This window comes from Etheostoma spectabile, chromosome 6 (assembly GCF_008692095.1).
Source record: "Etheostoma spectabile isolate EspeVRDwgs_2016 chromosome 6, UIUC_Espe_1.0, whole genome shotgun sequence".
Taxonomy (NCBI): domain Eukaryota; kingdom Metazoa; phylum Chordata; class Actinopteri; order Perciformes; family Percidae; genus Etheostoma; species Etheostoma spectabile.
Window position 1 is genome coordinate 4,899,068 of NC_045738.1, and position 13,304 is coordinate 4,912,371.

The 13,304-nt window shown below is 39.3% G+C and overlaps 1 protein-coding gene across 1 annotated transcript; it reads left to right on the forward strand.

Moving 5' to 3' along the window:
* The first annotated feature begins 2,513 nt into the window (after positions 1-2,513).
* On the forward strand, positions 2,514-7,535 carry LOC116691569 (protein NDRG1). Its single transcript, XM_032519308.1, has 12 exons — positions 2,514-2,782; positions 2,992-3,097; positions 3,599-3,719; positions 3,823-3,885; positions 3,995-4,055; positions 4,753-4,839; positions 5,212-5,268; positions 5,417-5,583; positions 5,802-5,901; positions 6,135-6,170; positions 6,279-6,330; positions 6,699-7,535. The coding sequence occupies exons 1-12, from the start codon at positions 2,732-2,734 to the stop codon at positions 6,929-6,931; spliced, it is 1,134 nt and encodes a 377-aa protein (XP_032375199.1). The 5' UTR covers positions 2,514-2,731; the 3' UTR covers positions 6,932-7,535.
* The last annotated feature ends 5,769 nt before the right edge of the window (positions 7,536-13,304 follow it).

Consider the following 13,304-nt stretch of genomic DNA (forward strand, 5'->3'; position numbering starts at 1 on the left):
AGACATTTTGACACGTCACTAAAATCATGGGTTGCCGTTTAGCTGCTACTGTTTCAAGGATCTGGCGTTGTTCATGCTGTCACACTGTCACAGCTTATTGGGACACGTGAATAGAACACAACCGTCGTTAGTGTTATTAGTAACACCTTTGCTTTTCCTACAACAACAAGCCAAAATGTTGGCCGTAAAGAAAGCCTCTGACTTTATTTTTTCCGGAAGAAATTGTTTTTCAATATATATGGACACCATTCAAAAATTCCGACACAGGCTAACATGACCTAGCCATATCATTTTTCAAGTATTACAATCTCTTTTTCATTTTTTTATCACTTTATTCTTTTTTGTATTAGTGTATTAGTAACTTATTGTTTGATCCCTAAATGTGTCCCATCGAATTAGGTATGACTTCAGAGCAATATTTAGTTCATAATATGACTAAATCCAATGGTGGCTATTAGACCCTTTCTAGAGCCAGTGTTTGTCTGTTCTGGGCTACTGTAGAAAATAAAAACATAGATATGATTATTATATTCCATTTCTGCCAATAGGTCCCCCACATCCTACACACTTTTGCAGCCATGTTATATCAAGGAACCATTGAGTAGAAACCCGCTTAATGTTGAAAATCCTTCAGTAGCACTTTACTCAGTTGACAACTGAACAAGGCCATTGTCTGTGGTTGAATGTGTTTCTCATGGTTTTATCTGTTGCACAAGACTTAGTGTCCTCTTTGAGCAAATGCCAGTGTGTCTTTAATTATGCAGCAGGTGTGACCTTAATTGAACTGGCACAAATTCTACCTGCAGACAGACTCAATATGGATAACACATTTAAAACTATAGGATATAAACTGTTGTCATATTAGATAGGTATTACCAATAGGGTGCTTTAATTTTAATGGTGACACTAGTCACTCAAAACCACAAACACACTATTATGCAAAAAAAAACAAAAAAAAACAAGGCAGGATAATGTTGTTGACATGGTCAAATCTGACACATCAATCCGTTGAAATGATCACAACACATGCCCCAAAATATGGGACTAATGCGGTCACTAGTGAAATAGGCTAGCTAGGGTGCTGTATCAAAGACATTTCACTAAAACAAAAAGATCTACACAACAAGTAGCTCCTGTTGAATAATGTTATTGCTGTGTAATGTTTTGAGAACCAGGTTCTTCCTTCCTCAGACTTCTTTGAAATAGGCTAGCATGCCAAAGCTTAGTCAGGGTTATGATGTTAAAATGGCTTCAGACTGACGTGAGGTTGAGTAAGACCCATCTGCTGCTCTCTGCTCATCAGCCACCACTAAATGGATTAAACCTACTGCACACACAGTTCTCATCTAGGTGTGTTTACGTGTGTTCAAGCAAGTTGTGGTGTTATGGCCTTAAGAAGGTGTTTCCGCTCAGTCATATGACATGTCTTAGGGAATCTAGGGAATATCCTGTGTGTAACAATAATTGATGTATTAACATGAAGTGTCTGCTGCACGCTGATAGGCGCTGACACAATGTTACAGACCCATCACTGAGGGGATAGCACTCATTCATTTACCAACCCTGATTTACTGCAGCTAATCCCAAAACCTTTGACCTGTTTCCATCAAGAGGGAAAATGCCAGTTCATTTAAGAGAACTTACATTACCTTGGACAATGCAAAGAAATTTGTAGATGTGTGTTTACTCTAACCAAAAGCACACTATTTTAATAAATCTGCAAACCTAAGTCATTGAGAAAGTAATATATCATCAAACCCATGACATAAAAAAAGAAAACTGCTGAAAACCAAGACTTAAATATTAAACTTTCACAAAGATAAGACAGGAAGGATTGCCCCAAATGAAACATAGTCTCAAACAACTAATCAACGGCTTTGTATCTGAAGATCTTTTTTTTTAATTCTACAACTTTTGAAGTACTGCTATCCAGACTTGCTGTACTCGTTAGCAGGAGGGTCAAGGTTAACGGAACTGCGAGGAGCTGAATGTTTTGCTGTGAGGAACAGATGGCCCAAAGAGATTAGACAGCTGACCTGCTCCCGGCTTGGCTGAAGTTGTTGCGACTCCACTGACGCCAAAAATAACAAGCTTTACCTGTGATTTTTTATGTAAGTTTAGAACAGGACGCATTTTGTCAGATTCATTTCCAATAGTTTCGTTGATTTTAATACATTTCCAGTTGTCGTGCATGAGACATAAGAATACCTTGGTCAAAACTGATTTTAAGAGAAAATAGGTCTATTAAATGTCTAGAAACAAATTTTAATTCAATTCTGTCATTACAGCTGAATATTTAGCTTAAAGTATCTTAAGATGCATGATGCACTTCACAGAGAAGTTGTGTTTTCACAGTGTACAATAGATTCCCTTTGGAAATACAGTGTTGTCTCTTTGGGAATACAGCTGCCTAAGGTCAGATTAAAATAGTAAGGTTTAATAGTAAGGCTTAGTAAGGTAAATTAGTAGGACAGTAGGGCTTAGACGCAGATCAGTGTCGGAGGATATATAAACCAGCTCAAACTAACAGTCTGTTAGACGCATAAACACTGTTGCTCTGAGGTTGTCATTACTGCAGGACTGGCCTAAAAATACAAATAAGGAGAAAAATATTTGCTACAAAAGAAAATAGGGGTTTAAGAATCAAAGATCTACACAGGATATCTGCTCTGCATCTACTGTGCAGCTCCTTTAGCCTACCTCTGTTGTGATTTACTCTGCATCAGCAGCAATGGAAGTGGACGAGAATGAGTGTGAAAATGTATTTGAGCCCCATATCACTGTAAGTATCCCAAAGAGCTTCAGTTAAACTTGGTGCTAGATTTACTTCTACAGGTGTAATCCTTATGCATAGTTAAATTACTTGTATTCTGCCTGGCTGCATGTACAGCATACAGGTGTAATAATATGTGCATCAGTATCTTCAGCCACACACACACACAGTTGCATGTATTAATGATCTGATTGTGTGATTGAATCTGTTTGTTTTAGGAGGAGCACATAGAGACTCACTATGGAAATGTCCACTGCATCATGGTAGGGACTCCAAGGGCAAACCACCCTGTCCTCCTTACATTTCATGATGTTGGACTGAACCGTAAGTTCCAACTCTCAGCCCCACAATAATGTGGTATTTGTAATCTAATGCACACAGATAAATTGTAATATACCTATATACAGGTGGGGGGAAATCTAACCACATGGAAATCCGTGCTGTAAAAAGGAGAAGTTGTATAAATATCTTGATATCCAAATTAAGACATATCACAGATATCAGATTTTTTTTTTTTTAAACATCAGTGTGTTTATATCAGCTAAGCTGATAAATACAGCTTGTTGGTTCATTATGTTACGTTAAACCTCCTAGCTTGCATGGATGCGTCAAAATATCCTTATTTATATTTGAAATACTCTAAAACAACTGTTTATTTTACACTTTAATCCATTTGTACATTTTGCATAACGCATATTCAATTCTCTAATGATGAATATGAATATTAATCTGAGAGATATTGTTTTCTTATTTCCTCTTTCATAACCCTGTCACCTTTTATCCCTTCACTTAAACGGAGTCTATGTCATTTTTGTCTTCTCATAGACAAGTCTTGTTTTGACACAATGTTCAACCACGAGGACATGCGGGAAATCAACAGCTATTTGCCTGTTTGTCACGTTGAAGCACCAGGACAACATGAGGGAGCCAAAACTCTGCCTTCTTCGTCAGTACATGTTTTTTTTTACTCTGAGTCTGAAATGTATTTACATGTTGTGCTGTAATATTATCATTGATTCATAAAGTAATGTTGAATTTTGACCCCTCAGATATATTTACCCCACCATGGACCAGTTATCCGAAGCGCTGCCCGCTGTCCTCAAACACTTTGGGTGAGTTAATCTTGTGCTAACAAACACTTTTCAGTTGGCCTTTTATTAAAGGACAGAACATTTTCCCACACTAGGAGTCATCTCAGTTTGGACCTTGTGTGCTTTACAGGTTGCGTAGAGTTATTGGACTTGGAGTTGGAGCTGGAGCCTACATCCTGGCTAAATTCGCTGTAAGTTACAATCTTCAAATCTCATTTGAACTTGAGACAGGGAGAAAGAACATAGTTTTACACCCAGTTTTCAAGAATAAAAAAGTTAACATCTTATTATGTTTTAAGATGTTTTTTTGGGCTTTTATGGCCTTTAATTGGTAGGATAGTTTGAAAACAGGAAAGGGGAAAGAGAGAGCTGGGAAGACATGCAACAAAGGGCCGCGGGTCAGATTCCAACCCAGGTCTCTGCCAGGGACTCAGCTTAATTAAGGCGCACACTCTACTGGGTGAGCTAGAGGTCACCCCAAAGTACACAACTGATACTTTTGCAAATAAATTTGCTTGGTTGTGGTGCCTCTTAGTGTCCATGAGGCAAATACGTAATTCAGATCTATGCCAGAGTTACTGATCAGCTCTTTCCTTTGCTAAGCTACACAGATACAATTACACATGTCTCCTAAGTTCCAGAGGGGGGATGAAACACCTATTTGAAAGCCACAAATAAACTTAAGTCTTTAACATTCTATCCATTAAAAAAAATGCTAGATTGGGAGCAGCAAGATCATATCTATGGAACGAAAATGTATGGCTGCAAGGATGTGATATGTTTGTCTAAGAATATCATGGCATTAAGTTGTAAATACGCTCAAACAATATATGAGATAACTGCTGAAAAACATGATATCATTAACTAGTCTTCTCTATGTGTGTGTAGCTGAATCATCCAGATATGGTGGACGGATTGGTTTTGATCAACATTAACCCCAGCGCTGAAGGGTTAATTGATTCTGTTGCAAGCAAGGTGAGCAGTGTGGTGTGGGTTGATCATCCACCCTGTATGTTGAACAAAATCAACATCTATTTCAAAGATTGTGTTACTTAAAATCTCTACAACCGTCTGTATTGATAGATATACATTACATTTGATTGTTCCTGACACTTCAGCTGATATGTGTTTAGTGTCGCCTGTATTTGTCCAATTTTTGCCTCTAGAAAAGCAGTGAGAGTATTTGTCCTTGTGATTGGTTTTCCATTTGGCGATTATTTGAAACTTGCTGGAACGTAGTTAAATTAAAGGCTTACTGAATCTAGCTGTGTGTAATTGTGTGTATGTTTTGTGTGTGTGTGTGTGTGTGAGTGTGTGTGTGTGTGTGTGTGTGTGTGTGTGTTATAGCTCACCGAATGGACCCACACTCTCCCGGACACGGTTATCGCACATTTGTTTGGAAAGGTAAGTTATCAGGCTTACTCTAAAGTAATTGGCTTCAGTTGCCCGGACAACAAAAGTGGAAAGATCTTTAAAATAAACTTCAATTATTAAATATCAGGTGAGTCTTACACATAGAATACAGAATATCTCTGTTTTACTGATTTTTCAGGATGAGATCGAGACCAACCATGACCTCATAGCTACATACCGTCACCACATCACAACAACGATGAACCAGTCCAACTTGAGTCAGTTCCTTCACTCCTACAACAACCGCAACGCTCTAGAGGTAGAGCGGCCTATTCCTGGAGAAAACATCAATTTCAGGACCCTCAAGTTAGTACAACCAATGACATTTAAAGAGCGTATAGCAGCAGGGTCTTTAAAATTTATATTTAGATGTTGTTTCACATATTATAATACCCTTGTTGATGGTAAGAAGTAGAAAGCATCAGACGTGTGAGTCATCATTGCATTATTGTAACAGGCTCTGTCACTACTAATTATGTCTTACTTTTTCTGCCTATTTCACCTGCCTGTCTGTTGGTTTACAGGTGCTCCACCCTGCTGATTGTAGGAGATAATTCTCCAGCTGTGGAGGCCGTGGTCGACTGTAACTCTAAACTCAACCCCACCGAGACAACTCTGCTCAAGGTAACAAAAGGAATGACTGACTGACAGAAATGAAGCAAACAACCAAATAATTATTTTTGAAAATGTGAGAAAACCTTAGACAACATATTGTCAGGGCTGAAATCCTGTAAAAAACGACGAGGGATCTGTTGAATGAAATAACATTATGAGCACAAACAGCTTTACTTTGGATGGTCTCACAAAGCGAGACTAAACTGAAGCCTATACCTGACCTTTGCACTTTGCTCTTTTAGATGGCGGACTGTGGAGGACTTCCTCAGGTGGATCAGGTACGCTGTGACATTTTGATGGCTACTCCTCTGACCACAATGTAGAATCTGCACTCCTGATTGGTTGGAAATATATTCAATATTTTTTTTAATCTTTTGTCTCCCCAGCCAGCCAAAGTGATTGAAGCCTTGAAATATTTCATCCAGGGCATGGGATACTGTAAGTCAATATTGGGCTACTTAACCACAAACTATCTTAATCTTAAATTAGAGCTATTAAATCTCATGGATCAGTGGTGGAAGTATTCTCATCTCTGCAGGTGCCACTCTCCGTTCAGCCATGTCAGCCACTCAATTCTTCCTGTCTTTATTTCCAACAAACCACTGTTTAACATCTCTTTCTGTTAAATGAGAGGATTAGCTGTTGAGAGCAGAACATGATAAAGGCATTAATTACAATAAGTGGATTTAATGTGGGTTGAATCCATGTTGCATTATATCAGTTGGCAAAACATTGATTCAATTAATTCTAATGCTCTTTAGATGGTGATGCAGAATATTACAAACCTCTTTCTCCTCTTTCTCTAGTGAGCAGTGTCAGCATGACCAGACTTCGGTCACGGACGACATCCAGCTCCAGCATCACGTCCGTCGATGGCGCACGGAGCCGCGCACACACCAACGAGCTGCAGCATGAACATACACACTCACGCGGCACCGAGGAGAAGCGCGGGCGCTCACACACTGACATCCCAATGGAGAGTATGTCCAAAAGTAATGTGGACCACATCATCTCAAAGTCCACTGAAGTGGCATGCTAGAGCGCGCTCAGCACTACATCGCATGCACTTAAATCAAATCATACCTCATTGTATCTACTCAGACAGCTTCCCACTGTCATGCCCTTTCATCTGCACTATCTCTATCTGAAAGGTCCCAGGTTGTATGTGACTTTGCTCTAGTTTAACACTGTCTCCCTATTCCTTCATCAATTTAACCATCCTTTCCTGCGTCTTTCTTGGCATCATTCCTAGTCTCTCCATCCAACTGCTCTCCTCTGTTGCTGTCTGTCATCCTTCTATACTATATGTTTTTTTCAAATGCATATTCATGTATAAGAAACGTAATTGAAATGTAAAGACACAGTATAAAAAAGTGTATTAGTGTAAAAACTGTATGCTCATAACTGTAGGAACGTGTATTGATTATTCACAACTGTGACAGCCGTGTGTTATTAACTACAGGAACGTGTTGTGGACATCCCTTTTAGATTAAAAATGTTTTATATTTGAACTTGCATTGGGAATTCTGTGAAAGTATTACTGTAAAGACACATTACTGTACATTCAACTCAATTGAAATAGAGGACTTCATGTAAGTATCTCTTTAGCTATCAGTGATTAAACTTTTTACTCTAAATAATCATCTAGCTGGCCCTCATTTATTCTAACTACAGATTTAAAAAAAAGAACAATCTGCCCTGTCCGGCACTTACTGCCATAAAAACAGACTTTATATTGTAATTGCTTTACAAATTCAAAATGTTGGCTTTAAATGAAAAATGCAACCAAGAATAGAATCCACATTCATTAGATTATTTGATTGGACTAATTGAAATAAAAATTACCATATATCTGGTTCTGCTATAGATTTTGTTCCTTTTGAAAAAAAAAGAAAAAACATCCATCATGTCCATCATGAGATATTTTCATGTGCAAAGCTAAATCGGTGGTGGACTGTTCTAAGTGACAAAGAAAAAACATTTGAGGTGAAAGTTGGAGAGATACAGGCATTATTTTAGACTCAGAGTATTTCTATCCCAAGCAGTGACCCAAACAACAATGATGTTCCAGCACCTTTAGGTGCTTTTGTTTTCAAAGAAAAGGGTAAATTGATTACATCAGTCTTTATATGTGTCATGCCAAAGATCTATGTTGTCCATCAACAAGGTCTTTTTCTTGTGATTCAAATCATCACATGTCAATTACTGGTGGGGTGATGAGAAAACCAGCTCAGACTGTTGTGATGATGGAAGATTTTCTGTGGTTCCGATGTCATCACAATTGATGATTTGTCTGTGTAAGCTGTCATCCACATTAGATTGTAGTAACTAAAAAAACTGTTCCTTTACTCATTTTGCAAAGACATGGTACTTTCTGCAAACCTCTGATGATATTAAAGGCTGACATGTAAACATTACATCAAACATGTTAAGACAAACCATAGTGTACCTCTTCAATCTGTCCAATAGATGGAGCTCTATAACCTCTTCTTTCCTCTTTTGCAGTGCATCACAGCGTAGCCAAATAACATTCAAGGCACTGTGCTCATTCCAAACTGCTTTTATGTATTTGACAACTAAATTCAAATCATATAGGAATCACACTTATGTCCTGGATTGGTTTGGTTTTTAATATTACTTACTTATGGTTCGTGTTTAGCTTCTTGTTCCTGTTGTAGCCTAGTGTAGACATGACATCAACCTACAGTGAGTTCACAGTGGGGTTTTAACTGCATACAGTGTAGAGTATAAAGATGATGCAAATGGCTCAAGGTTGATTTGCATTTTCCTTTCTCTTCCATAGTGTTTAATTAGAATTATGTTTTTTCCCAAAAGCTGCCAAGCTGTGTGACTGCCAAAAGTGTAAATGTGGAGAATACTGCTGGCCCAGCAGACAACATATAACTATGACCTCATGAGTTTTAATCCACCTAAGTGTCCTAAATTGCATCACTTTTACAATGGATAAAAATAATCTTTGAACTGAATGTGTGTCTGCGTATGTGTGTATGGATATTAGCTGCATGCATGAATGTATTGTATGTGTAGGTGGGACTGTGTGTAGGCCTGTCAGTAGATGGATTGTTTTGGGATGTGACTGCAAGACAGTGGAGACACACAGACAACATAATGGCATCAAAGTCACAATCATTTTGTTTGTTGGTGTGTGTGTGTGTGTGTGTGTGTGTGTGTGCGTGTGTGTGTGTGTGTTTATTTCAAAGCTTCTTTTGTTTAGATTAAATTATAATACTATGATGAATAATGTATGACAGAAAACTCTGAAGATTTAATTTTAAACACAAGACATCAGCTCCAGCACGACTGTGGGTTCTTACATGTATCTTGTGTTTCTTATTATTTCACTATGCTGTGGTGCGCTGGACTGCTTCTTGAATACACTTTCATCCACTTTGGTTGACATTTGTGATTCAACATGAGTTTAAAGGCTGCCCTGCCAGCACGGTGATTACTAGCCCAAAGCGGGGCTTACAATGTGGAGAGCAATTTAATTTCAGCTTCACTCAGTATCATATTGTACAATGGGATAATTACTATTTTGTTCATAGACATGGTTTATATTTTTAATCTTTATGTCTAGTATATCATGTGGTATGGTCACATATAGAATGTGTCCTCTTTGATGTGTGAAATTATCCAGGAGGACACAGGGTGGCAGTAGCTCAGTCGTACAGGGTTGGATTAGGAACCCAAGGGTCACTGGTTCAAGTACCCGTATGGACCAAAAAGTACAGAGTGTGGATTGGTGGCTGGAGAAATGCCACTTCACCTCCTGGGCACTACCAGGTGCTCTTGAGCAAGGCACCATGCCCCCCCAACTGCTCAGGGCGCTGGTAGTCCACATACTCTGACATCTCTCCATTAATGAATGTACAGATCCTGTGTGTGTAATTCAGGACTGTGTATGATTACTAACAATGTGGACACACAGTGTAAATTGTAATTTTAAAAATTAAATCAAATTAAAAATACACTATTTATTTGTATTTCTACTTTGTTATGCTATTGTTTAAACTGGTCTTTTACTACTTCATCTATAATCTGTATCTTACAGATATTTTTTTCTCCTTTTGATCTGTATTCAGCATTGGTTAATTTGGTTTATCATCATGTGAGCAAGCTATTTGCCATGCTTTTATGGACATTTCTGGCTACTGGGTCTTTGTTTTCAACCTCAAGGCTTGTTAAAATTGATATCAATTGATTACATTTTGAAACAAAAACACGATGGAACATGCTATATAATGTTCTCATGTTGCATAATCAAACAATAAATATTTATAAAATCCTGTTTAATAACCACTAGAAAGACTACATAGTCATTTATGTTGATAACTTGTAACATTTTGGGTACACTGAGATTGAGAGCTTTACCCTCCATGACATCATTTGACAAGATAAATGGAGGAGAGGAGGGTATTGTGAACTTGGGGTCTTACCTAAAAACATTAGAGGACCCTTGCTGTAGTACTGGACACGTAGGGCCCCTCTCCTCCTGTCAGTGAGCCCAGCCAGCTGCAGCCATGTTGGAAAAGCTCAAGCTCCAGCGGCAGCAGCACTACTAACAGCAAGCGTCAGTGGACACCGACTACCGGGCACGGCGCTGTTGAGGACAAAAACAGACAGGGAAAGGGACTCCTAACGGAGGGATACAGCCACCAAGCCGGTTCTGATATCAACGGGTTCATACATATTCAGTCTAACTTGCTGAAAAAGGTGGCCGGTTACCGAGAGTAACTTTAGGTGCGGCCGGGGCTCCAAGGCTAAAGCGGGTGAGTATTGATCCTTCTGGGGGGACGGGACGGATTAACGTTAAATGGGAATAGCCCACCGTTAGCAGAGCTAGCTTAGCATTAAAGGGGGCAACACACACAGACAATGGGGTTAACGCGAATGCAATACGCGGGGGTGTGTTTATAGGAGCTGGTATTATGTATGATAAAATATAGAGGACTCAATGGAATTAAATGCTGGTCATTTTGACACCGCCGAGTCATTTGTATTCCTAACAGACCGACAGTGGTGCAGTGGCCGAATCCACCCCTCTCTGTTTCTCCGGTTAGGTGCAAAGGTCCAAGCCAAGGAGGATTTCTGTAAGGCAGAGCAACAACGCCGTGACAAAACATCTGTTTTGATGAATAACGAGTTGCTCATACTGAGACTTATTGTTGAAAGCAACGGCTTTGAGGCAAAAGGGGCAGTTCTTAACCTGTGCGTCCAAGTGTTTTTGGTTGCTTGTTGTCTTCTTGTTAACTACAACACTGAACACTTAACGCTGTGGTACGCCGAGTGAAATGTATTAATATTTGAACCAGGCACAAATAATTCCTTGATAGCCTAATTTTAGGTGCAATGTCAACATTTACAGAGCTAAACGTTGTGCGGAGGCTGGTACCCAGCAGCCCTGCTGCTGTGGATGTGAACTGTCAGTTTTTCTTTTGGGTTTCAGGGGTTTAATAGTCAAAGCAGACCTCTCATGTCACGTCTCCTCTATGTTTCTGTTTTACTTCCTTTTTCCCATCTTGTTTCCTGCCTTTATGTGACTGTTGACCCTGATCACATCCCTGTACACATCCCCTTTCAGCCAAACTGGAGGGTCAAGACCCCAAAGTACTCGGAACATATTGTAATTTTTTATACTCGAATAAAAGCCTGACAAGGTTGCTGTTGGCTCACTCTCCAGTAAATTATCTCAAAATGTAATTAAATTCTACTAATGATGGAGCATCTACTTCCATGTATTCCTGTAAAAGAGATATGATAGCTAGAGATGTTCCTCGGATACTGCCTAAAACGTTGGTATCAGTATCGGGAAGTACTGGAGTTTATGCACCGATCCGATACCACATAATAAACCACTAAAGAAAATCTACGTTAAAGTAGTTTATTTAGATTCTTTTTCAGTTATAACTGACAAACGGCATAACAAAAGAAAATTCTGTTCATTCATTGTTTGAGAGCCAGACCGACAACAAAGAAATCATATCACTTACATACAGAGATAGTAGTATACTGTTGTTAAAACAGTAACAAAATTTATGACACACTGGCATCGGATCAGTATTCGGTATCAGCCGATACGCAAGTTCAGGTATCAGGAAGCAAAAAATGGTATGGGACCATCTCTAATGATAGCATTGAGTGAATTATCAGGAGAGGTAACTTCCTAGCATGTTCATGAAGTCACTAACCTTCTACTGGACTAACACAATCACTTTACAGTGTAGATAGTATTCAAAGTCTAGTTAATCATCAGTTGCATGTCCAGTCAGTGCTATAATTCATGCCCCCCCCCCCCCCCCCCAAGGGTTGTACACAGGTCTGCAGACACATATAAAAAACGGACTCATGGATATCAGTAATTTTGTGTGATCTGCCTTAACATATGGGATTTAAATTAAAATGTCTGAGTGTTGTGTACACATGAAGAATCTCTCAAACTTAAATTGCATTTCTTAGTAGAAATCATAATCCTCACACTTGTTATTTACACAACATGTGAAGGAGGATTTGCATCCTGCTGTAGCTTTGTTTCTCTTCTGCCTCTTGTCTGTTCTCCTTGCCTCCTCTCCAATTACTTCCACTAATCTGAAGAGGCAGGGATGTGGAACGAAACATTGAGGATGTTGGATCAATCTTTATACCCGTCTGTTTTCAGTCAGGAACAGATCAAGATGAGAGACAAGAGTAGTGGATGAGATAGGAAGTAGAGGGAGAAGTAGTGAAGATGATTTAAAAATGAGAGCTTAGGAGAAGGAGGAAGCAGTTTTGAAATGAAACTCAGCCCCCAGGTGTGTCAGTCCCAAACAATCAGTGGGCGGGTGTTTTCCCTCTCCTATAAGTGAGAGCATACAGTACAACTAGGAAGTGCAAAGACAGAACAGGAATACAGGCGTCAGTGATTTAGCAGAGTTTCAGTCCTCTGTGTGCCGACTGCCAACATGCAGTTCTGGGATTTCCTGGGCTGCACCAATGGAGGTATGAACGTGTGTAGTCATACTGATGGCTTGGGGAATGTGTTGGGCTGTGATTGGACCGCTGTATGGGTGCTCTGTGCTAGGCAGGTAGAGAGGGTCTGGCAGAGTGAGGGCTGGAAAGGAATTTGTGCTGCTCACCGCTGTGCAAGCAGTTGCATGTGAAAATGACAGGTAGGGAGTGTAGAGCACAAACAAAGACGCTGAAGGATCTGATACAGTGTTAGTCTGCTCTGCTCTCTTTTGATAAACCTGGTTGGTTGCTTTTGACAGCAGATTTGACAAATGAATAAATTGGCACAAATTGTTTGTCTGCAGCCCTGAATATTTTTTGAACTTTGCTCGCTAGGCTTCAATCAACAAAACATGTTAAATTAAATGTGCACTGTTCATATGAAGTACCTTTTTTTTTTTTTTTTT